Here is a 24,873-nt window from a genome sequence, read left to right on the forward strand (position 1 = left end):
ATATTACATTTCATTCGGTAACTGAACTTCTCCTTTCAACATTACAACTCCAGACGGATTAACTTTTACTTTGATTTTAGTATTAGGGTATAAAACGCCATAGTCCACATTCTCATAGAGGTCCTGAAAAAAATAGAATTATATCTTTAGTTAAACTGCTTAACTAACGAGAACGTTAGAGCGTTATAGCAAAGACAATTAAATAGTAAGTAACGCTCAAAAAGTCGAATGGCAGTCTAGAAACAAGATTTTGACGACCGACGAAAAGCCAAGAAACCCACCCCGGTTTCGGTGACTCACATAAGAGTAGAAATACAAAAATCTGTGTGCGCTTGAACGCACGAGCCTCCATGGGCATTAGTGTATCCAGCAACACGGAAAATAAAAATAACTGCTCCAGGAATTTTTCATTTGCCATTTCGATTGAAATCCACAGATTCTCTTTTAAAAGCGTGAGAACATCTGGTAGACACGACAGGCATATATGGTTTACAATTATTCCTGGAGTAAAAAGTGAAAAAATCGAAAAAACAACTTTGTGCAAAAACGTAAAAGAAAATATGGAATAAATTCCTGGCACGAATTTTACGCGGCGCTGGAGACAGCCCTTTAAAATAAACAACAAAAACAATATAAAGTACACCTTAACTCTTCGAGTACTGGGTATAAGAATAAAGAAGGCAGAAAAGGACGAATCGAAGTTATGGTTGAGTCACGATGATTACGGTATCAGCGAAGCTGCGCCAGCAGATCTTCCTGAGACGCAACAAGGTAGAAGAACCGGCAGCGGATGTGGCAGTTAGAATTAGCCTCAATCCCCGCAAGAGCCCAGACCCCTCAATTAATGTTGCAAAAATGCTACAGACCTGTCAGCCAAGCCGATTTCAGACGGTCGAAAAAGGATTTTTACATTCTTTTCTTTTCTTTCTTCTTTTGTGTTCACTGTTAATGACATTTTTTTACATAAAAATAAAAAACTATTTGAATAAAGTTGTCCAATATTATTTACCTCTACTCGATAGCCGTAGAAATGTATAAGTCCTAGTTCTTTTAGAGTAACCGATATATCAGATGGCGTACCGTCAGATCTTCTATTAATAAAAGCGATTGCATAGGAGTAGAAGTTATTAAAAAGTGGTCCGATAGGCTTTGACCAAATTTCAATTCCTTTATGTTTGTAAATTCTTCTTCCTTGTATTCCCAGTGGGTCCTGGTCGACAGCAATTATTTTTCTATTTTGTAAAATACGTTTAAACTGTGGACGAATAGTTCTTAAGTCCACAGACATTAAGAGTGGAGCAGCCAAAATAGACCAAATTGCGAACTGTGTTTTTGCTTGCTCGTAGCTTAGCCCGAAGTTTCCAATAATCAACTGCAATTATAGTAAACGGGTTGGTAAATATTAATATGTTCGCATACAATTTTTGTTCGACTTTTCCTGATGTTAGATACTTCATTTATGCGAAAAAAAGAAGCGCTACATAAAAAGAGTTTACAAAAAATACTAGTTTTTAAAACTTATTTTAAAAAGGTTCTGTCAGAAAATTAAGTTCTTTAAAAAAATGTATAGCATAAGTCTCTTAGAAAAGTTGGTTTGGCTCGAAGCGTAAGTAAAAAGTTTAAGTTTACCATGTCTGGATCATTCCAATGTCCAGGTCCCGCATTTGGTGCTATCAAATCTTGATTATTTCCGTAATAGTCAATAATATTTTCAACTGACGTCCAAGAATCTTGAATGTCATCATAATTCCTCCAAAGGTTACAGTAAGTTTTCACTGCAGAAAAATTTGGTTGTATTCCGGCATATATTTGATAAACAGGCCAGCTACATGAATATACCATGGCCTTTCCGGTACTATTCAGAAGTTTTCCGAACTTGGAGTATCCCAAGTCCATTTCATGTGGCAATGAGTAGCAACCATCTAGTTTAACATAGTCAACGTTCCATTCAGCAAATTGAAATGCATCTTCTTGTTCATATCCGATGATACCTGGATATCCAGCGCATGTAAAGTTACCATAATCCTCATAGATTCCAAATTTTAGACCTCTTGAATGAATCTAAAAAATATAAAAGATCCAATAAATTATTTTAACTTTTACCATATCCTGCCTAACATATTTAATCTGTTTCAATATTTTTGCGTAATCTGTCATAAAATATAAATCGAAAAAAAAGATGAGGAACGTTGTGAGAGACGCTGGAACGAGCCACAAATTGTATACTTTATACGCTCATAAGGTTATACTAAGTGGATTCATAACTCATTAAAAAATGTAAAAGCTTCTTTAATTTCAACGAGCTTCAAAATTCCGGCAAAGGAAAAAAATCAGAGGCAGACCACGATTATATTTAAGTGTTGGGGTATATTGTTAACTTAATATTGTTACTTACATAATCTGACAAAGCTTTTATTCCATTTGGGAATCTTTGGTGATCAGCTAATAGCTTTCCATCGTGACCGCGGTGTTTTTCTAACCAACAATCGTCTATGTTAATATATTCGTAGCCAGCAGTAGCATATCCATCAGCGACAATTAGATCAGTCATAGTTTGGAAAAGTTTTTCACTGCAAAGTACACAATTTAATTTAAAATCCTACAAAGTTAGAATGGTTTATGGTTGGTTATTAATGGCTGAATGAGTGGTAACTAATTTTAAACATAAATTATATCTAAGCTGATCTACAATACAAGAATTTGACTCTGTTTTGAGAGCTTTCAAATAATAGATATATTAAAACATTTTTTTTAATTTTCCCAGGCATTCGTCCTCGTTTTCGGCGTTTTACTAAATATAGCCCTTGTACAGGTCCAAAATGTTTTTCTTTATGAGGCTTTTAAATAAATAACTTATTAAACGGATGAAGACTTCTGGCGAATTGCAAGAACCAAATGACGATCGATTGAACTCAGAGAGACCTTTCTTCTTAATGAACATCGAATTTTCTTGCTGCTTACTTCCACAGAAAAGTGGAAAATTCATTTTCAAACACATGATAGTGAAAGTTTTTTCATTTTCCAATTTCTCCCATCCTTTTCCTCGCCGATTACTTTGCGACTGTCGAAATTTGATTATGAGCTTCATCAAGACTCCCCTTACGGTATTGAACAAAATCAGCTGCTCAATTTGTTGCTAAACGAGAAGGGACGTGTGAGACGCTTCTTACGCGTCGCAACTTTTATACCCGGCACTCAGTACTACATCTGCACCTTAGCGGTTATTTGTCAAATTTTACATTTTTTCTTCATCTGTCATCTACATATACAACACTTCTTACACCAACACGCTCCTTTAGCGCGCCGCCCTTCCCTAGACCCACACACTGCAGACTCGCGGCAGAGGCAGAGGCTGCGCCCGCACACAAAAAAAAAAATATGTAAGCTGCGGGACGGGGTGGGTTAAAAGTAGGAAGAGGCATCGGCAGGGGGAGGGCAGAGGCAGGGGCCGAGTGAAGCATTAGCAGCATGTGAATGAGAGAATGTGAAAAGAACAACAAAAGCAAATTAATTTCTTCTTTCTGGCTATATTAATGATCCAATCGGATCCCAATTTGGTGATCTGATAGATCTGGCCATTCCCTACGGAATGGCGTTTTAAGTTTTCTTTTATCTTCAAAATTATATTGGGAGGTTTTGCCCTTTTGCGGGGGCGGAAGGGGGAGTGGCTCATTTTTTAAATATACCTGTAACAGTATGAGCATACAGAAGTCTCGAGGCAAAATTCGGTGGCTCTAGCCTCTATGGTCTCTGAGATCCAGGCGCTCAACAAGACGGACGGACAGGCGGAAGGACAGACAGACATGGCTCAATCGACTCGTCTATTGATGCTGATCAAGAATATATATATTGGTGAATATTTGTGAATACAATATACCCTATTTACTCTTCGAGTACCGGGTATAAAAATTCGTGTGGAACTACCATGCATTGGCTAGTTTGTGCACAAGCAATATAAACGGTGCTGGACTACAACGAGATCGGCAGGAATTGTGGCATTAATTCGCTCCGAGTTAACTAATAGGTTCTCTCCCGTGACTCCACATCATACAATTGATGAAGGAATCACAAATGCCTACTCCCAGGACACGTATTCGATTTTTAAACCAATTGGATCCTTTCAGTAACGTCAATGCCAATTAAAAACCTGCTGTCGCTGCAAAAAATTCCATAAGATTGTCTTTCTTTGCGTGCGTGGAAGAGTGCGATATCACAGTAATCTGCAGGCAAAATGTTTTTGCTGTAGCTCCAATAGTCACTGATTGGTATGCACTCATCAGGACGTACAGGCAGAGAAAGACTCGGCTATTGCTCAAAAACATATTCTTTATTGGGTCGAAAACGTTTCCATCACTGCGTTACATACATGCACTTTAAGCACAGCGAAAATAAGAACACAAGTTAACGTACCTTATGCAATTGTCAGGGTCGTTTACACAGTCCGTGTTGCATCGGAATCTTTCCCATGAAAGCCATCCCATGGGTGGAGTTTTAGCAAGGCCATTATCCAGGCTGTAGCACGTTGTACTGAGCAAGATAATAATCCAAGGAGCAGCAAACATCGATAGAATCTAAATTTTAAAGGAAAATGAAATATAACGAGAATGAACGTTGTGACTCGCGTTCAAAAGCGCTACTACTTTTATACCCTTTACTCAGTCAGTATGTATGTACTATGTACAGATGTAATCTTATGATTTCTTTCAAAGACTATCGCCCTTTTAGCAGCCACTCTTCTTCAGAGCCGAGCACTGCATGAGGCAGAATGTGCGAGCGAGAGAGAATGAGCAAGAATAAGCATGCTGCTGGGTGGGGGGGGGGATTGGGTGTACCCTTTGAAAATGAATTTCGTCATTCTGCATATAATATAATGGTCCACACTGACCCTTTTTCTGGGATCCGAATGTATATTTTCAAAATATAGTAAGGATACTAATAATAATAAGGATAATATGTATTATGTACATATGTATACCGGGTATAAAAGTTGTGACTCGTTCCAGCGAGTCTCACAACGTTCCTCCTCGTTGTAACTTAAATATTGTGGATGTCGTGGGTTGTCTTGGCGTCAACTAGTTCTCCGTGAGTATAAGAGCAAGCACAACCAAATGTTGTGTGAAGACTGCTCTGATAGCACACGGAATCAAGTTTGTTTCCATCGGACCCACAAATGCGAACTTTTGTAGCATCCACAATATTGAAGATACGAGAAAAAAACGCAGTTCCATAGAGAATATATAGAATTTCATATATTTCAGATTCCCGAAGAAATGTTGTTGCAGTAGCGACTTTAATCTCAACTTAAGACGCACCTCACAACGTTCTTCCTTGTTTTATTTAATCTCACAACACCTATACCAATGTAGGTAATTGTTTCAGTATCATCACAAAAAGTATGTGTTGTTAACTTATATGAGTCCCAATACTCCGATCAGTTGCATCTGCTTGCCGTCCAAGTGCGGGTCGCAACCGGACCCTGCCCATAAGCGACAGCTCTCCCTTACTACATTGCCTACTACGGTACTGCTCCCCACATTGAGAACGAGGCGCTGAACATTGTGCGAGTACCGGTACGTGGTTTTTGAAGCGCCTCACAACGCTCGTTTTAGATGGCACATTGAATTTTAGAAACCTGTTAAGAGCTGCGCTGACACCAGGTACACCATAATCCAAACAAGCTCATATTTTTATCTCGCTCTCACTGCATGTTGTTCCCGTAAGGCAATCCCTTCTCTCTGATAGTGTATCTAATTAAGAATATTTGAACTTTATGGGCTGGGAAATGCTTTCTTCTGTGCTTTAGAAAATATGACAATTTTTTTTACATCTTTTGTAACTACATATGAAACATCTTTTTACTCTTATTGGAAGGTGTAAGGAAACGATGTAATATGTTTATAACATGTTACAAAAAAGCATATTGATCTTTATACATATTATTATACGAGTATTAATAATATATTATTAGAACACAGAAATATACATATTAATGTGTGCGAGCTTAGAGTGACTAATACGTACTCTAAGGCTGAATATATTCTCTGTGATTAAACTCTTTACGTACACTACTAAAAAATGCAGGGACATCAATGTATAGTACACAGCTATGATTTCTACTCGTCTATACATTGTCAGTTCAACAACGAAAAAAGATTTATAAAATAGACTCCCAATGTATTTTCCGTTAAAAAATATCCGCGCAGAACAGCTGTCTTTACATCCGCTGCTCTGAAATATTCGGACTCTGTTGACCCCGTGTTTCCTTAAGAGGTGAATGGTTTGCTTCTTTAAAGGGGATGATGCTTCCAACCCATATGTTGCCAGTGCGCATCTCTACTGGTCCGTACCTTGAAGTTCTCCCATGAATATGGAATTATCCTTTTGAAATATTTTGGATTATACTGCCATTCCGCATCTTTCGACCACTTAGAAATGTTCATAAATTTGTTGGAGGCAATGTTGTGTTAAAATTGATGCTCCATAATTTATGGTGAATGTTTGGGGCTATCCATTTTATAAGGACATTCCTGAAAACACATTTAATGTCGAACAGGGCTGATATCACACATATATTTCCAGAAAACGAGAGTAGAGATATTTCTTTTTTTTTTCTCTCTCTCTTTACATTTACAATCTGTTTTTTTAAACAATAAGTAAATTGTATAATTAATATTCAATTAACAGAAATAGCAGTTTTCCAATGAGCCTTGCTATTATATATAACATATTTTCAGTTTGTTGGATTTATCTATCAGGGATATCGAGAATGTGGTATCTTTTCAGTCTTCTTACTGTTAGGCTATTGTCTAATAGACTTAAGGCTAAATTATTTTAGTGGTTGTGGAGTCTGTCGATGTATTTCTTACTAGTTTTCTCTATTTCTTCTTTAATTGTTGGAATATTCAGATCTTTTGTGGATGTTTGCATTAGATACGTAAAACGGAGCATTGACAATGTGTCGCAAAGTTTTTGATTGGTAACGCTGAAGTATCTCAATATTTGAGTTGCTAGCAGTTCCCCAAAGCTGTATAGCGTAGGTCCAAACAGGCTTCAGTATGGATTTGTAGAGGCGAATTTTGTTTTCCAAAGTGGTTTCTGATTTTCGACTTATCAACCAGGACATTTTTAGTGTTTTAAGTCTAAGTTGTTGACATTTTGCTTTAATGTGGTTTTTCCATGTTAATCTGCGGTCGAGATGCNAGCCGAGATACTTCACACAGGTACTTTGTGGAATTGGTGAGCCGTTAAGTGTAACATTTGGGCAGTTACCTGGTCTTAATGAAAACCCGAATTGGTATTCAGGAATGATGGAAAGTTCGTCCAAAATTGGCAACATTCTCTTCAATAGTATTTTTTCAAACGCTTTCGAGAATATTGTCAACAGACTAATAGGACGGTATAGATATTTCTGACTCCAAATAAAAATCTAAGAACACAATTTAACACATTTTTTCTCCTAAATTGCCTTTATTGTCTCAAGGACGGGTGCCTCCGTCTGGGTAGATTTCTCCTTTTTTAATCCTGTTTGAGCTTTTTATTTTGGCGATAAGAAATGAGGGACGTTTTCTCAGCATTAGGCTTTCATTTTAAATTATGTTTTCGGAATGAATTGAAACGTGCTTCCCAAATAATGAATGCAGAGTTCTTAGGGAATTGTGAACGTACATAGTTGCACGTTGGACAAAACCTGCAATATGCCGTAAGAAATCAAATCAAAGACCTGTCGGAGAAGCGTCTGGACGGATCTCGAGCATTTGAGGTAACTGAAGCGGATTACTATGGACCCTTCTGCTGATCAGAAATCCGCACGAGGTCTGCGATCAAGTGCTACATTAGTGTGCTTATACATATGCTTCATCTCTAAGGCCATACATATGTAGCTCATTAAAGCGTTTCACTTGCGCTCGAGGAAGCCGAGTCAAATTTGGTAAGACAATGCGACACAATTCGTTGGGCCAAGAACGAGCTTATGAAGTTAAAGAAGCTTTACCTGTTTGGCTGACTCTATCAACAGGCACTGCATCACGCCGCGCTCTCCGTACTTTGTCGCATTGTATGAAGCGGCCGTAAAGACTGCATCTACTGTACTGCTCCGTTGGGCATCCGTCCTTAGCTTCCGCGAGCTGCGTACTTTTGCTCTGCCAGATCACAGTGTTTGCTCTCGCTTTCAGAAAAACCTTATGACTTAGATGATCTCATCTAATCGAATTTGTGAAAGTCCCCTCAAAATCTATGCGGGAACGATGTTGTTTAAGGACGAGAATGGAGGCAAGGGCCTCATGGGTAAGCATGGAGTTTGGCGCGAGGCTGAGCTGAAAACGGAATCTGGAACCATCAGGAGGGTCGTTACTCAACTGTGCCTGCTGCCCCTTGATCAAACAGTTTAAAAACGAGCTTCAAAAAGGGAGTCTATGTTAATCTCTCGCCGCATATTTTGACCTCACTCTGCACATTTCTCTGCGCGGCTTCAAAAGATTGAGCAATTGGCTTCACCTAGGCGACGGTATAAATAAATTAATTATAACGATTAACCACAATGGGTGACTATTATATTTTGGACAAATATACATAGATAACTAAAAAACCTTGGCATCTCAAACAGAACCAATCAATACTTTCTGAACATACGAAGGAACAAATCGGTTGTAAATGCTCTAGACACTTGTAAGCACTTGTCGGCGTTGTCGGTAACTTTCTCGGATAGTGTCAATATTGATGATTGTTACCACATTCCCTCACGCGCATTTTCATTATCCTGTTTGCAGGGCCATGCCAAGAATTATTTGCGCTCGGCGCGCCCAGGCACCTTCGGCAACCTAAAAGTTGGAGCCCGGGGCAATTAAAAAACTACAAATTTAAAGTTTTTAAAATATATTTACTTTCAGTACGCATCTTTAAGTATTTAATATGATAAGCCATCGAAGACATAGCAAAAAGAAAACCATATAGAAGCTCGAAATTCTTCAGTAAATGAAATTTGAAGCATTCATTCGAAACTATTAATGATTATAAGCTAAAATGTACAATTTAAATGATCTATATTATTTTTGAACGTTTTATAAATAATATTTTGTGTGTTTTTAATGCCAAAAGTTTTGTTTTTCATTTGTATTCCTATTGCATTATGCATTCCTAGCATAACGTACATGTACGTAATGGACCAAATGTTAACATTTTAGCTCTCCCCCGCTCTCTTTCATACATTTATAATATCCGTTGTTAACTGTTAATCAATGGAAATGTTTTGGGAAAAGGCGAAAGACCAATTCAATAGTGAGTGATTGTGCTGGAATTCCTTAATAAACATCCTCTTCCATTGAAAAGTCCGAAGTTTCTCCAGCATAAAGAGAGCTGAAATAAAAAAATATAGTGTTTCTCATAAACGAAATACGGGGCGCGTGCAGAGAAGTTACTAAGCTGAACTGCCTGCTGAGCTAAACACAAAACAGCAACCAGCACATTCGTTTGAGCTTGAATTGATTTAGTTTTTTCTCAAGGTTATTTTCTGATGATTTAAATTAAATATTTAAATAAATTTACGAGGGCTGTTTCTTAAGTTTCTGGCATCGGTCACTTTCATCAATTGCTTTAAAAAATGTATAGAAATTTGTTTAAAATACTTAACTAGCCAGTAAAATCCAAGCAAGCCAGCCTACCAGGCAATTTTAGTGTACTCTCTGCATTCGCGCTCTCTAAGAGTTTAAAACTTACTTTACGGCTCGACTTGTAAAAAATACAATTCGTTTTAATTTTTTGTTATAAAAAAAATAGTTGAAAGACCATAAGCAACCAGGTTCTCCAAATGGGTCTGAACTTAAATCTGGATTATAGCTATATATGTCGCATTCCGATAAGTTCACCTCGTCATCAACGGCAGACCACAATGGCTGGCGCAAGACTTGATACTGATCTCCCGCTAATGCTGATAGATTTGAGTGAATAGAGTTCATGACCCACTGCAGAGATGGTTCTTTGCTAAACTCATGTGACTAAGAATATTGAAGAAACATTAGAAAACTTCATAAGCGATAAGTAGAAGTTCCTTACCTTTGCATCCGAAAAATCATAATCTGGCTCAAATGAAGCGTTTAAAGTGGCAATTAAGTAAAACAAAGTTTTGCGTGAAATAGTATCGCACAGAATGATGCCTTCGTCGCCGGATTGGCTGTTGCGACAAAAATTAGGTGAAAAGTCGGCTAATGTTTGTGGTGGCGATAGTGCCTGAAGATCGTGCCCATGGGTTTCCGCCGTAAACCGCTTATATAAAGCTTTGTCTGCTGCAACCATTTTGCTGAATAGACATAATAGGTAAGTAATATTTATATTAATTGTTGTAGTCACATACCAGGAGTAGCTTTCTATGCGTCCAAAGATTGTGACACCGCTTGTGTGTATGGAAAGCGCATTATTGATGGCTTCAAAACGGGAACTCTCTAGTAGCTTCATGATGATCAATAACTTGATGATGTAGCTTGTAGCTCCTATTTAACACTGCTTGAACAACTTATTCGCAAAAAACGTCTTAAACTGAGACAGAACTTATTGAACTTTGCGGTATATTAACATTTCTTGTTTGATATGTCTCCAATATAAGATTTCCCCAGACAGGACACGACTCAAATATTCTGAGCATGGTTTCCGGATGTTTTAACTTTATGTTTCACCTTCAAATGTATTTTTGTAGCTGAAGAAGTGAGTGCGAATTGATATATATGACACCTTGAAGTTTGAATAAAATAATTTATAAATAGTTTAAAGTTTCTTCTTGTTTTCAATATCGATTTATAGTTTTGCTTGTTGTGGATTTGTAAATTAACTTGTACACACTTTCATATACATATGTGAGTATACATATGTACATACATACACACATATGTGTGTAGATTTTTCAATGCTACTAACAATAAATGGCGTTCAAAATGTTTGTTCTTTGATTAACACTAACAATATTGATACAAAAGCAACACAAGTTTTAATTGTATAACTATGATAGAATAGACAAGTATATTATATATGTACATACAAATGTGTTTATGTGTGTATAGGAGTATATGAAAACAAACTCTTAAGATTTTTTTACAATCGTACAATGTACAATTTCAACTGCAATATTTTCAAATGAAGCAAAAGGTGCTTATTTAATTTTTTAACAGTTGTATCCACAAAACATTAATTAAAGACGTATTACGTATATGTTTGAACATATGTATACATATATTGTATATTCAACTAACATAAGACACTTTTAACTGGTTCATAAATGAACCGTTCATTAATGTGACCAGAAGATCTTTTTTTACCCTTTTGCTCCACAATTTCAGCCTATTTACACAGACATGAGTTACATAGTTGAGTTTACTCATTAACACAGAATTGGCGTTTACACTTGCACAAAGTTAAGTTAATGAGTTTTGGCTGCGCGCTTTTTCCACAAATATTGTTTAATATAATAAGTACCCAAATTATCCTAGATAAATAACAACACAGTTGCCTGATAAGTGTAACCGTCCGGAATGCAGCTTACATCTCTGGTCACACTCTGCCTCCAGCAAAATATATTGCAGTTTGAAGGTTTAAATTAAATATAAGAAACTATTTAATGCAATTGGACCTCGGAGGATGTTTATTAAGGAATTCATGCACAGACACTCACTATTGAATCGATGTTTCTCCTTGTCCATTTATTCACAGCTAAAAACGGTTATTATATGTTAAGTCTGCTGGAAAACAAAATTCAATAGGAGTACAAATGAGAAACAAAACTTTTTGGCAATAAAAATACGAAATATTAATAAAAGCCTGTATTTAAAAGTAATATATTTCACTTAAATAAACAGTTTGGAATGAAAATTTCATTTTCGGAAGAATTTTCACATACTATTTATATTGCTAGGTGTTCGCTGTTTTGTCCAGTCTCGGCTTATCCATTTGAAGACTTAAAGATGCGTACTGAAAGTAAATATATTTTAGAAACTTTAAATGTCTGGTATTTTTATGCAATATTCTTCTATACATAAAGTTCTCGAGTCACAGTGTTTGTGACTGAACTCCTAAACGGAAAGACCGATTCTTTTTAAAATTTTTGTTCTGCATTAAATAGGTCTGCCGGATTTCCCAATAGAAAATATACGGGTCCGTATGCAAACTAAGTGAGAAAATATCTGGCGAGAACAAACAAAATTATTCTAGAGTTTACCCAAGCATATTAAAAGTCTGATGAGTGGGTGCTACGCATATAGCTTCAACCGCAAACCTAATATACCTAAAGCATTAGCAAATGTTTATATTTTTTTTAATACCACATAAATACACTTATAAAAGTGTTTAAACACAGAGTCTGGATACAACATTTGCTATTTGTATTTGTGATATGCAATACATTGTGATAAGCATTTAAAAACATTCACTTACTTCGGAAAATATTGGCAAGGAGCCTTTTTTTAGCAAACTTTCGCCAAAAACGTTAGAAGTTAGGATTTTTTCCACGTTTTTACAGTCTCGAACCATTGTAAAACTTCGTGACAAACTTAGCTTCTGATAGGTTACCGAACGATTCAAAACATTGTAGAATTCATAATTTGCTGGTGGGGAGCATGAACAGTTTTTGTTAAGCCAAAACTCATCAATTAAAGAAGAAGCAATTTCAAGTGTTCGATTTAAGACATCTTTAGGTATTCTCTTGGGTGGAATTTGTCCGAGCCGGAGCTCACTCTTTGGTTTGCGTACTCCGTTTTTCATTTTATAAACAATAATAATATGCACGCTGGAAGCTAAAATAACATCGGTAGGTTAGCATTTATTGAAACATTGAATAGTAACATCGAAAAAGTCATTTGAGGAACAGTGGGAATTTTCACTGATGTGAATCTCAGATTCCCACTGGCAGCATCCACCATCCACCTTATAGGAAACAAATGACCACAATATAGGTAAGATTTGTGCGAAAAGTTTTTGTTTGGAGATGAAAATCGTTTTGAGAGACGAGGTTCTAGTATACTTACATCCTCGTCGTTTACCTGCTTTTGAGTAATAAACAATAGACGAGCCAGTGAAAGATTGCCTTGTTGATCATGTAGCCGAGTTCTTCAGAGTAAGCGTCAACCGTTTTGTTGATAGACAAAAAAAAAGGAAGAAGTCGAAGCAGGTTCTTGCCTGTTTACTTCATTTGTTAGGCAAGGTTGGCAGTATGTCGGTCTTTGGAGATCTTGTAGCTGTTATTGTTGATTTCATAGATGATTTCGTAAGACTGAGCCAAGATATTGAGAAAGGCCTTTTAAAGCTTAGAATGGTATTAGAGGTAACTGCAAGAAATGTTTTGCGTGTTTGGAGCAAATGCCAAATATTGAAGAGCAGAGTGAGGTTTTTTGCGTTACAATACTCAGGATGGACGAACCAGAACAACAGGAGCTGAGAAAGATTTTCCCAGGCCACGACTTGGAGTTTTAACGTCATATTTTAGAAAATTAGCATATATGAATATGCCGCTATTGATAGGCCTCTATCGGATTTATTACGAAAAAATTAGTCAAATTGCATTATGAAGCCATTCAGCGGCGGTCACAGGTGTTCAAATGAGAGTGAGAAGGGTGTACGAGTAAATGTTGAATTGCTTCAATGGGCCTCTATCGGATTTATTACGAAAAAATTAGTCAAATTGCATTATGAAGCAATTCAGCGGCGGTTACAGGTGTTCAAACGAGAGTAAGAGGGTGTACGAGTAAATGTTGAATTGCTTCAATGGGAATGGAGCGAGTTAGCCGTTTAAGTTTATTTTCGATAGAGTACAAGTATAGTATGAGGGATTTTCTAAATTTACAAAAATAATACATGACTTTTTTTTTCTTTGAAAGCTAGAAAAGTACGGTATTAATTGTTATAAAATTTAATCAATTTTTGTTTTAATTTTGACAATGGAATGGTTATTTTTGTTATTAATTATTTTTCGCTAAAAAACGGGGCGCCGACGGAATCGGAGCCCCTTTCGCGCCATCTCTCTGCACCTCGAGAGAACCCCCAGAATATTTTAATACTAAGATTTAACTGATTTGTTTCAATTGAACGACAAAAGAACAGGTAACGATAAAGCAGGAACGCCGGTTTTATGTTTTGTAAACATCTTAGTCGAACCGAGATATTAATACTTGAGTACTGTGTATATAGCACAATCTAAAGCTTTCAAAAGTATAGTTAATGTCAAAAGAAAACGTTTCCTAAAATACACCAATAAAATATATTAAAATCGGAATCTCTGGATTCATAATTGCTTTTCACGTTGTAATGTAATAACCACAAAACAAGTATTTGAATATTTAAAAATCTATTGAAATGTTTTCGACGTAACAAAGCAATATATTCGTTTACGATTAAATTCAAAATTGTCACGACCTTTGAAGTTGTCTATTCCTTAGCTATGAATCTGTGAATAGTTAAAACTAATCTATTTACATGTTTTCTTATTAATTTTTACTCGGCTGGAACCATATTTTGATCTACGTCAGGTTTTGTATCATCCGGATCCAAGCTTAAACACTCTGCAAAATAATGCTCCATGGATGAATATACATGCTCAAGTACTCCATTTAAGTCATGACCTTCATCAGCATAGGTCTGAAATTGATGTATATTTTAGCAAAAATAAATAAAAATGAATATGTTTGAAAATTTACCTGGTACCGATATAGAATATTTGCGTCTGTTAAAGATTTAGCTAGCTGCACTCCATGTACATAAGGAGCAGTTGAGTCGGCCAAGCCATGAATTAAAAAAAAAGAGTTTGATTTTATGAGACGAGCACGCTGCGTAGCATCAGCTTCAACGTATCCCTTATAGTTTTCAGCAGGCAATCCGAGAACACGCTCAGTAAAAGCTGAATCTAATTAGATAATGTTTTATAGTGCTTTGGTCTGTATATTATCATATAGTTTCTTACTGTAATAAAGCCAATCTGCTATAGGGGATACAGAAATTCCACATTTAAATACATCCTGTTGCGTGCCAAGAACCATGGAGGTAACGTAGCCCCCATATCCCCAGCCCCAAATGCCGACTCGTGTTTCATCCAGAAAACTGATGGTATCTAACAGGTATCTTTAATTAAAGAAAATAATGTACAATTTTGATTACATATTTTTATCAGATACGAACCTTAGGACAGATATCTGATCGACAACTTCCACTCCTCCCAAATGGCGATAAAGCGACTTCTTGCTTTGCCCTTTTGCGCCTCTCACATCCAGTCGGACATAAATAACATCATTTCTTGATGACATATATGTTCCCCAATCTATTCTAAACTTTTCGGAAACTGACATTGAGCCGGGTCGACCATTTCTAAAAAATAAATAAAAGTATTTTAAGCTCAACTCTAAAATAAGATTAAGATTATACTTATATATTTTTTAAACCAGAATAGTCGGAAACGTTTCCTTCTGTGCGTTACATACAACCGTTATTCGCACAAACTCTTCGAGAACCGGGTATAAAAAGCATGAAGGTACAGACAGGTACACTGACTGAGTACCGGTATAAAAGTTGGTGGTCCACTGTGCACTTAGATTTTTATACCCTATACTCGAAGAGTTAAATAAAATGTTCAAATTGCATACACTTCGACAACAACAGGAAATGCAGCGTCACGTAGCTCTTCTCTCCAGCTGGGTGGCAGTAGTAATTGAACCTGAGCTCGGCTTCCATGGGGCAAGGGGATTTCAAATGATCGTTGGATTGGTAACGCGAGTTTCTGCAGCTTCTCTGTATAAAATGGCCGCGTGTCATATAAAATTTTGACTAAACTGTGAGTCTTATGCATGTGAACTCCTGAAACTGGTAGTCCAGGACCTTGGCATTCCAATATGTAGAACTCAATTCCATAGCTCGTTGCCACGCCTAGTGACGGAGTAATAAAGGCGTCAAAATGTGAACAGTTTATGTAATAATACCGACTACTCCAGAGGGCCTCTCCTAAATCACACGTAATACATTGTGGCTCGGTTCTGTTGATAAAAAGTGGCGTAAAAGTAAAATAACGCTATAAAAAATAGATTTCATACTTTCTTGTATCATCATGTATTGGATCTTTTACAGTATATAAATGTCTTTGACCCGGTTTCTTGTCTTGAGTAGCCAAATAGTATACTAAATGATTTATTGTATCCCAACACAGTATTTTGATTACCTGAAATAAATTTTATTAGGCATTAGTAATTTAGGAAATGTAGATGGAACATATACTATACCTCATATCGACCATGAGAAATAACAGAAATTCTTTGTTGCGATATGGTTATATGTTTTATGTGCGTAAAATGTTCATGGCCAGATTCTTGAATACTCGCGAGTAATAAAAAGCTGTTGCCATCCGACGAAAAAATTGGGTGAGGAAATATATCTAACCACTCATCTTCGGGCGCACGTTCAGAGTGAATCTTAATATTTGTATTATACATTACATGTTTTAAAGCATTTTAACTTGTAAATAGGTTACTTTACTTACTTCTATACAGTTCCAATTTTGTAGCTTAGAACATGTGGTGATCACACTATAGTTTTGAGATCGTCCCATGTAGACCACAGATACTTGGAGATTGCTATCAGATACCCAACCTGCCGACGTTAGGTAATAGTCCCTTTTATTCAAATAAATAAAGATATTTGTCAATGTACAAATAATGATTCGCGAATGTGCAAGCTTACTGTCCATTAAGAGATTTTGGTGGTCTCAATTCCACATGTTCTATGGCACCAAAGTTGCTTATGTCGACAACCCATAACTGAACTTCTGGATTGACAGTGCCTGGCGTTGGATACCTAACATTTTTTGTTTCTGGAAAATAACTTCCTGCAGAATATCCGGATCCGGCAAACAAGGCTCCAGACGATAACCATGGATACGTCATCATTCCAACTTGCGTATCATTAAATAAAGCAAACATGAAATGGGTTCCATCAGCTGATGACCAAATTGCTTCCGGAATTGTAAATATTTCTTCTATAAAGGAAAATGTTAAAATATATATTAATTTCATGTATTTTCGGTTCCATATAGTTGTTTACACATACATATATACATTTATGTGTATAGTATTTATAGTAAAGGCTGAAAAGGCTAAAGGACCCAGTGTGCTTCAAGGAGATCGTTCTTATTTGTTTTATATACTTTTCAAACTGATTTAAATGTTCCTGAACTATTTTAATAAAAATATTTAATAAATACCTTGGTAAAGCCAATCAGGAACACCATTATAGATATTATTTTCACATCCTGAAGTTGTTATCCTAATGTCCTCTTCAGTTGAAGGCGATTGTCTTACAAATATATCATTGTCTGCTACAAATATTAGCGTAGTCGTATTGCCGAGCCATGCCGCATATTGAAGACGTGTTCTTTGAACCTTCAATGAGTCTTTTAATTTTACTGGCATGTGGTGATCATTTTCAACATCATAGATTGTGTAAAATGCAGTAAACGACTTCTGAAAAGTCTATAAAACAATTTTTATTGAATTATAAGCTTCAAGTTATTGTTATTTTAAATAATTTGCTTACTTTCTTTACATTATGTTTAAATAGCACATATTTAAGGTCATGAGAGCATTGATATCCACGTACATTCAATTGTCGAAGAGTGTGATTTGTTACTAAGATGTTTATTAAGTTCGTTGTTGTATCCAAAATGGCAAGCCCTCCATCATCAGCTTGAAATACATACTTTTGAGGAGTTACCCATGAGGGCTGTAATCTAGTTGGTGTTAATTCTCCTTGTAAGTATTCATCTAAAATCATTCTGCGGCCTGACCAATATAAAAGTTCATCCACATATCTAGAAAAAACACAAATACAGCAATCGAAATATATTGAGCAATGCTAGTAAAAATTAAGAACGCAAAAACTCACCCCAATAAATATATTGCAGTAATAATTCCAGCTATTACAAAACTAATCACGAGCAATGAAAATATTATACTTCGCCAGTTATGTCCTTCATCCAAATCTATGTCTTGATCTTCTTTCTGTTTCGAATCTTGCACCTGTAATGTTTCATCAGGTGGTAATCTCCATGATCCACCCCGATCTGCAGAAACATTTGTGTGCATTTTTTAAATATAATATCAGATCTTGAATCTGACGGAGTTTTAAAAACGCGATTTTGGGCAGGAAGCTCTTCAGAATTACAGATCTGGTTATCAAAAAATTGAACAATTTGAGACGATTCGACGACTTACAACTTATATGTCTATATTTACAACTGCCATTAATAACATGTTTCCGTCACCACCATTTCTTTTAACTCGAATGGACAAACCAAATTACTGAAATACAAAGGAAAAAGAATAAAGAATATTTAACTATTTTTTTAAAACATAATTTGAATTCAATCAACTAAATCAAACATTTTATTTACCTGTGTTAACTGTGATTTTTAATATATTTTATCAATAATTCCGTCATGTTTACAGGTAAGTGCCAAAGCAATAGTCAGGAAATCTACATCAAGATACAGTTGTGGAATCCATGCTGAATGATATGCAAAACATTTTTATAATTATAAAGTGATTCAGTATGTTAATCTAATTAACTATTCCACACATATGTTCAGCTCGCAAGACATCGAAAGGTCGATTGCTCTGTCTCATCCAAATTTAAATTCTCTGTAACGTAGTCCCAGCCAAACTTAGGAGGAGGAACGCTGTGAGTCGTTAATTCATTGATGTTCATACATACATATGTACAGGTGAGCTTATTAGCGACGGGGACTACAAACTTTTTATAGCACCAAAAGAAGGTAAAATTCGTATCGGCATACTACAAAGAATTCCTAGCACCTAAACACCTTTTTTCTCCCTAATTTTAGCGCATTGTCTGTGTTGCTGCTTCGCGAGCTCACACTGGCTGTCCGGGACGGTTCCGTGTCCTGTTCACCGTTCTCTTCCTCAGAGACAACTATGTTGAAATTCTTTGGGAGCCCGATTATTTGCCGCAAACTGGATGCAAAATTTGGTTGCTGTAACTTTTGTAGTCTCTGATATCCAAGACGGACGGACATACGGACATGCGGTTAAACTGTTTCCGGGTCGGAAGCGTTTCCCTCTGTGCGTTACATATGTATGTATGTAAATCCACTTTCGACCACAAATACAATATAACCTACATATTTACTCTTCGAGTACCGGGTATGAAAATTACATGTCGTCGTTTCATAAATATATTTAAAATAATTGCACATACTTACTTGTAATGTATTTATATGCATGCATATCGTATTTGCACATACATACATATGTATGTACTATGTATATGTTTCAAAGTTAAGGCACTCTACGTGTGAGACTGTTTGTGACTTTCTCGTTAAGCACTGCACAAACACCATTGACCCATAGAGAGTATGCAATTGTATATTTAAAGATTTATACATGTATGTATGTACATATGTATGAATGAACATATATTTTTGGAAGACGAAATTCACTTCAAAATCCGAAACTTGACGAATTAAATATGTTTTTATACAAACAATTCATAAATTTTGTAGCTATGCGCAGATAAATATTTTAACATATTTTAAAATACACAATTTACTCGTACATAATTATGTATGTAATTGTCCTTTTCACATTTTTTGTTCACAACATTTTATCATCACATTACGCGAAACTGATTTGATTATTACACTCGGATTGACTCATTTTCTTATTTATTCTTATTTGATAAATAGTCTAAATAACGTTATGGTACATTAAGTGTTGGAAAAAATAAAAGATAGTTGACAAGGGATAGCGTGAAACTTTAAATAACAGTAATTCATATGCACACACACCCATGAATATACATATATGTACATACACACATGTGTATGTAAGCTCGTAACAACATCGAAATAGGGGTGCCAACTTTAATGTGATTTTTCTCCGTGTTTTAAGTTTGTTTTATAGGGATTCTGTTATAATTAAACTTTTAAAATGCACATTTGATACTTTGTGCTTTATTTAATTGTATACTTAAATGAAAAGGTATACAACTGTCAACTTATTCTGAGGCACATTCTGATTTTCTCTCCTACTAAGAACATGCTCTTTCTTTGAAAAAAAGGGTGGTTTACATTGTTACAAACATAAAGATGTATGTAAATACCTACATACACTAATGAACGTTATATCCATGCTGCAAACCATCAGGTGTACATATTTGAATAAATTCGAATTTGGAAGGGAAATAACTGTCGGTTCAAGCAGAAATCATGGCGGTGCGTATTATCTTATTCAAAATGAATATTTTTCATTTTTTTCCCATGCACGTCAGCTGCATTTCCAAGCCAGCATTTCCATCGCTTGCAAACCGGCGATTATTGTGTACAGTTGGTTTCTTCAATGGAGCAACACAAGGTTTTGAGCAAAGTAAGTAACTACTGAAAGTACTACCCAGATAGCCAGAATGTCTTCAAAGGAAATACCTACTATTGGTGTGATTCTTCTGTTGCCTCATCCATTTCTTTTACCGTTGTCACCTGTCATGGATCATTGGACCTCTCAGAATTGGCGGACGCCTGAAGAACTCTTCTTTGATGCGTAGAAGAGCCCAAATAATACAAATTAATTGCGAAAGGCTTTTCCAGAAGAAAAAGTTGTACCAAAAGCAAGACCTTTCCATTCGAAAACTATTTTAAAAACGCCTCGGGTACATCCTTCTCTCGAAATAAAAAATAATGTTGACATTAGATAAGAGATTTTTCCAAGAAAATTCTTGAACTGAAAATCGGCAATATTTAAATAAAATAATCTAGTTATATGGTTACAATTGTTTATTTATAAAGGATTGTTAATGAAGAAGTGGTGAAGTTTCTCAGTCAGGTTGTTCTTGTACTTGATTGGTTTCTGCATCTGGCTGCCATCTGTCAGAGTCTTTGCATTTATGGGTGGAGAAGAATTTGTGAAAGAAGCAGCAGCAGATAATTATCTTTCTAGTGTTTTTGATACTGTTAATACGCCATTATTCTTTGTCACATCTTCAAAAAATTCCCACTGTTCCACCGTGTTTCGTGTAGCTAGTAATTTAAAACATATATCGACCACTCGATACTTGTAAGTTATCGGAAGTTTTATACGGTGATTTAAAAGTACCTGCGACTGAAGGTATTCAGAAAATATCATTTATTGCCCATCTCTAAAGCACCACCGCACAATAATAAATAAATAGTTGGAATACAAAATGATTCCAAAATCCTTTGAGGAAATTTCCATTATCCGAGATCTTGACAGGTAAGAGACTAACTTGAAGTGTCAAAAGTTCTACTGACAGTTGTTATTTCAGTCGATATTTCGGATGTCTTGACTTATCTGATCCTAAAAATTTGGAAATAAAATCCGTAGTTCAGAAAACTGTAACTACCATACAAGATGATATTGCCTTTTATATCTCTAAAAATATGATTGTTACACATGAATTAACATCAAAAGTGTTTGACAATAACTCAACAGGAAACACTCCCCCCGATGATAAAAAATTGCATGATGTGGAAAATAAAGTCATAGGGTTTTTTGAAGAGGAAACATTGGCTAAGAACCAATTTAAAAACGCCCTCTGTAAACTTGGTCACTTGCATCTTCTGCTTGGTGAATATTCAGAAGGTACGTAAGCATTTGCAACCTTATTAGTGTTAATATTAATAGTGTGTTCGGCTAAGCGCCGCCCGATGATAGCTTAAAAAGAAGCCGATATCTTAATCTGGTTTTAAATGATGCATCCGCTGCATCGAATAAGTGTTCCAATATTAAAATAGAACAAAAAATCAACAACGAAATTTAATTGACCATAATACATTTTTTTAAATATCCCAAAGGTGATTAGTGAGATTTAGGTCTGATATTCCAATGGACAATTTCATCATGGCAATTGCTTGACCAAGAAATAGTTATTTTATGAAAATAAAATAAAATTTACTTGGAATTACTTGGAATGTTCCGTTAGAACGGTGAAAAAAAGACGGATTTTTACCTCTTGGCGACCTCTATAGAACTAGAATTTGCCACCAGAATTCTAGATTAGTTAGCTTTCAATTAATCAATTAAGCGAATATAATTACTCAAAAAACTTAAGCTTCATTGTAAAGAGATTAAGTATTTTTAATCGTTTCAGCTCTATCGGCGTACCAAAAATATTTAAGATTCAATCGGAATAATTATTGGAAAAATCATGAATTTATATATGGAATAGGTATTGCTTACTTTAAGCTAAGGTGCTTCAAATGGTAAGTAAAAATTCATTTATTTTTTTCTTTCTTGTACTTAGATTTGTACGGATTTAGAACGCAAACGATTCCCAAGGAATTCGAGCATATTTATACGATCTTCAAGTAGCTCGGTTATCCTTGTGGCTATACTAGAAAACTAAGGAATTGGTAAAATAACTAATGTAATACTGTGAAAGCTTGCATTCGACCACCATCAAAGGGACTACCTATAGGTAAACCACACCACGGTGGTGTGGAAAAAAATTGCAAAGATACAATATACTTTTACATATCTACTATTGAAGATATCAGCGAGCGAAGACCCCGGGGGCTTGCTAGTCAGCATAGTCTTAGTCAAGCCCATTAAATCGCCTTTGTATTAATCAAACATGTTGAAAATTCACAGCTAAAAGTAAGACAATCAGGGGTACCGCAGAAATGGCAGAAACCCAGCCTTTGCTGCCTTTTGAACAGAAAATTTCCAAAGGAACAGCGTATCTCTTCAAAGCCCCGCCAAAGCCAGTTCTGTTTAGTTAACTCAATGAACAATAAACCCTACTCTTATATTTGAAGGTGGTAACACTTGCATAGTTTTCAACCCTTAGTCAAGCTTAGTTCGAATTCGGTTAACGAAAATGATAAACAAGGCGATTCCTGTGACACCTCTTAATGTTATATTTATTTTGTGTTTCATATCTGTCAAAATATTTCACCGTTCCCCCAAATGAACTGTGCGGGAAAAGGTTTTTAGACTGTGATACCAGAAATGTTCGATTAATTACGAAAATGTATTCTTGTCATTCTTTGTTATCGAAATCTTTGCATCACTCGTTTGTTTAACTTGTTTACAAAAAAAAATATTAGCAATATAAAGTGAAAACGAAGTTCTTAAGCAATATTTGGATTTATCACATTTATACTGTGAATACTATAAAAGTGCGAATATGATAGTTCGGAAAAATTAAAGTCCTATACACTTTGTAGGTATGTTCAAACAATCGTGAATGTTTGTCTGCTAAAATGGAATGTCAGTTATGTTTTATAAACGAAAAAGACCCAATTATTTAGTTGCTTAAACATTGCATATTAGTAAGCCATCTCAGGGATATGCATGCAGACATTAACGTGAATGTATATTTACTTGTGATTTTATGTATATACATACATATTTACATACATATATGTATGCATATGCACATGCACATGCATGCACTTATATATGTACATACATATGTACGTTCAAGTTATGTTCATTTTATCATTCGTGCAAAAAAATGTTTGTTTTTAAACTTGCTGATTGTACTTTGATTTGGAATATACATTGTATGTAAGTATATATTCAGACTTCTAACCGACATGTGTATGTACATATGTATGAAAATTATGTGTGATATACAGGGTGTCTGAGTAAATTTTGGGGTTACTGCACGCACATTCGTGCACCCGTTTCAGTTAAGTAACTAAAGTTTAGTTCGATCGCCCATAACTATAACGGTTAAGATAAACATAACCAGAGAATTGCATATCAAAGATCAACACAAATATTGATCCACCAAACAAGCAGTGCAATCAGTTTGCAAGGATTACTTCGATTACATTTTTGGTTGGCATTGCGCCATACATGCTCGATGGAACTTAAATCAATTAACTAGAGTGGAGTTATCAGATGATTAAAGGGGTATGGTAGTATGTGAGCCTGATTTGATCAAAAAATTATGAATTTTTCTCTGTCAAATGTCACTAAATGGCACTTTTTGTCACTCGTCCAGATCCAGCTCCAGCTCTTCTATATATTACCAAACCACTGTTTATTGAATTATCGCAAGATCGATCAATCCGAAATATGTCATATTTGTCCTGTCTGCAAGCAGCATTTTTTTCTAATTTATTAAAACAATTATTTTACTTCTTATAGGGCAATTAAATCATTTCAAGAGCTTTTATACTTAAATCCCAACTTCACATGTGCTAATGATGTTCATTTACGATTGGGTTTTATGCTGAAGCATTGCGGTGAATATCACATTGCCTTAAAACATTTACAATTGGCTCTGCTCTATACGTATCCGTCGACTTTTTCTGAACTGCATGGTAAGGGATGCACTTTTATAAACTGTTTTTGTGCATTATTTAAATTCTTAAAGAGAAGAGGAAGAGAGTCTATCGATTCTAAACCCTTTTTCTTTATAAAAATAACAATATTTATCTAATTTAAACCCAGCGGCAAAAAAAGCACTTAGAGTATATATAGTTTCGATAGGCATCAATACCTGAATCTATGTCTCTCTTTCCGTCCGTTTTGTTTGACGCCTAGTTCTCAGAGAGCTAAAGTAACCAAATTTTAAGTGAAGACTCATGTGAAATCATACGGATGCTGAAGTTTGTTGAAACGTTTCCTAGAGACTAAGTCAAAAATACATGACATTTAAGAGTGATGTTTTTTTTTGTCGCTGAGGTTAGATACGCATAAGCATATCCATACTAATTGATTTTTATTTTCAGTCAAGTTTCAAATAGCTCATCTTTATGAAGTGCAAAATAAGCATAAGGCCGCAAAGAAAGCTTATGAATTTTTACTCAATGACAAAAATATATCATTGAAGTTAAGGGCAGATGTTTATAGACAACTTGGTAAGTTAATTAAGATTCTG

General features: G+C 35.6%; 5 protein-coding genes across 15 annotated transcripts in view; 1 reads left to right on the forward strand and 4 right to left on the reverse strand.

The window, feature by feature from the left end:
- Window positions 1-6,102, reverse strand: LOC117584751 (alpha-N-acetylgalactosaminidase). Its single transcript, XM_034273843.1, has 6 exons — window positions 6,022-6,102; window positions 4,411-4,571; window positions 2,396-2,570; window positions 1,630-2,061; window positions 1,010-1,372; window positions 1-123 (listed from the first exon to the last, which is right to left on the reverse strand). The coding sequence occupies exons 1-6, from the start codon at window positions 6,085-6,087 to the stop codon at window positions 4-6; spliced, it is 1,317 nt and encodes a 438-aa protein (XP_034129734.1). The 5' UTR covers window positions 6,088-6,102; the 3' UTR covers window positions 1-3.
- Window positions 3,676-19,486, reverse strand: LOC117584747 (dipeptidyl peptidase 4). 6 transcript variants are annotated; one of them, XM_034273838.1, is made up of 15 exons: window positions 19,229-19,486; window positions 18,401-18,513; window positions 18,222-18,308; window positions 17,893-18,070; window positions 17,545-17,818; window positions 17,213-17,480; window positions 16,693-16,987; window positions 16,493-16,625; window positions 16,236-16,424; window positions 16,050-16,174; window positions 15,606-15,992; window positions 15,145-15,330; window positions 14,930-15,087; window positions 14,667-14,872; window positions 14,301-14,607 (listed from the first exon to the last, which is right to left on the reverse strand). In XM_034273838.1, exons 5-15 carry the CDS (start codon window positions 17,779-17,781, stop codon window positions 14,464-14,466), a joined length of 2,328 nt encoding a protein of 775 aa, XP_034129729.1. In that variant the 5' UTR covers window positions 17,782-17,818; window positions 17,893-18,070; window positions 18,222-18,308; window positions 18,401-18,513; window positions 19,229-19,486; the 3' UTR covers window positions 14,301-14,463. The 6 variants fall into 6 exon arrangements, with proteins under 6 accessions (XP_034129731.1, XP_034129729.1, XP_034129726.1 ...); XM_034273835.1 differs by lacking the exon at window positions 18,222-18,308 and having other exon boundaries at window positions 17,893-18,175; XM_034273836.1 differs by lacking the exons at window positions 18,222-18,308; window positions 18,401-18,513 and having other exon boundaries at window positions 17,893-18,175; window positions 19,229-19,244.
- On the reverse strand, window positions 9,203-23,305 carry LOC117584752 (repressor of RNA polymerase III transcription MAF1 homolog). Of its 2 annotated transcripts, none has more exons than XM_034273845.1 (5): window positions 23,301-23,305; window positions 10,346-10,458; window positions 10,048-10,291; window positions 9,712-9,989; window positions 9,203-9,351 (listed from the first exon to the last, which is right to left on the reverse strand). In XM_034273845.1, exons 2-5 carry the CDS (start codon window positions 10,444-10,446, stop codon window positions 9,297-9,299), a joined length of 678 nt encoding a protein of 225 aa, XP_034129736.1. In that variant the 5' UTR covers window positions 10,447-10,458; window positions 23,301-23,305; the 3' UTR covers window positions 9,203-9,296. The 2 variants fall into 2 exon arrangements, with proteins under 2 accessions (XP_034129736.1, XP_034129735.1); XM_034273844.1 differs by lacking the exon at window positions 23,301-23,305 and adding an exon at window positions 11,024-11,170 and having other exon boundaries at window positions 10,346-10,719.
- Window positions 11,780-12,759, reverse strand: LOC117584754. The gene is made up of 2 exons (XM_034273848.1): window positions 12,412-12,759; window positions 11,780-11,949 (listed from the first exon to the last, which is right to left on the reverse strand). Exons 1-2 carry the CDS (start codon window positions 12,736-12,738, stop codon window positions 11,890-11,892), a joined length of 387 nt encoding a protein of 128 aa, XP_034129739.1. The 5' UTR covers window positions 12,739-12,759; the 3' UTR covers window positions 11,780-11,889.
- LOC117584746 (lysine-specific demethylase 6A) overlaps window positions 21,138-24,873 on the forward strand; it is an 8,652-nt gene continuing 4,916 nt past the window's right edge. For 3 of the 5 annotated variants that reach the window (XM_034273829.1, XM_034273830.1, XM_034273832.1), the window contains exons 1-5: window positions 21,138-21,251; window positions 21,304-21,620; window positions 22,129-22,240; window positions 24,138-24,313; window positions 24,725-24,853. In XM_034273829.1, coding sequence (XP_034129720.1) covers window positions 21,202-21,251; window positions 21,304-21,620; window positions 22,129-22,240; window positions 24,138-24,313; window positions 24,725-24,853 — 784 coding nt within the window. In that variant the 5' untranslated portion in view covers window positions 21,138-21,201. Of the gene's footprint in view, window positions 21,252-21,303; window positions 21,621-22,128; window positions 22,241-23,070; window positions 23,207-24,137; window positions 24,314-24,724; window positions 24,854-24,873 lie in introns of those variants that run through there. The other 2 variants (XM_034273831.1, XM_034273834.1) reach the window with 2 other exon arrangements.

This window comes from Drosophila guanche, unplaced genomic scaffold (genome assembly GCF_900245975.1).
Source record: "Drosophila guanche unplaced genomic scaffold, DGUA_6, whole genome shotgun sequence".
Taxonomy (NCBI): Eukaryota; Metazoa; Arthropoda; class Insecta; order Diptera; family Drosophilidae; genus Drosophila; species Drosophila guanche.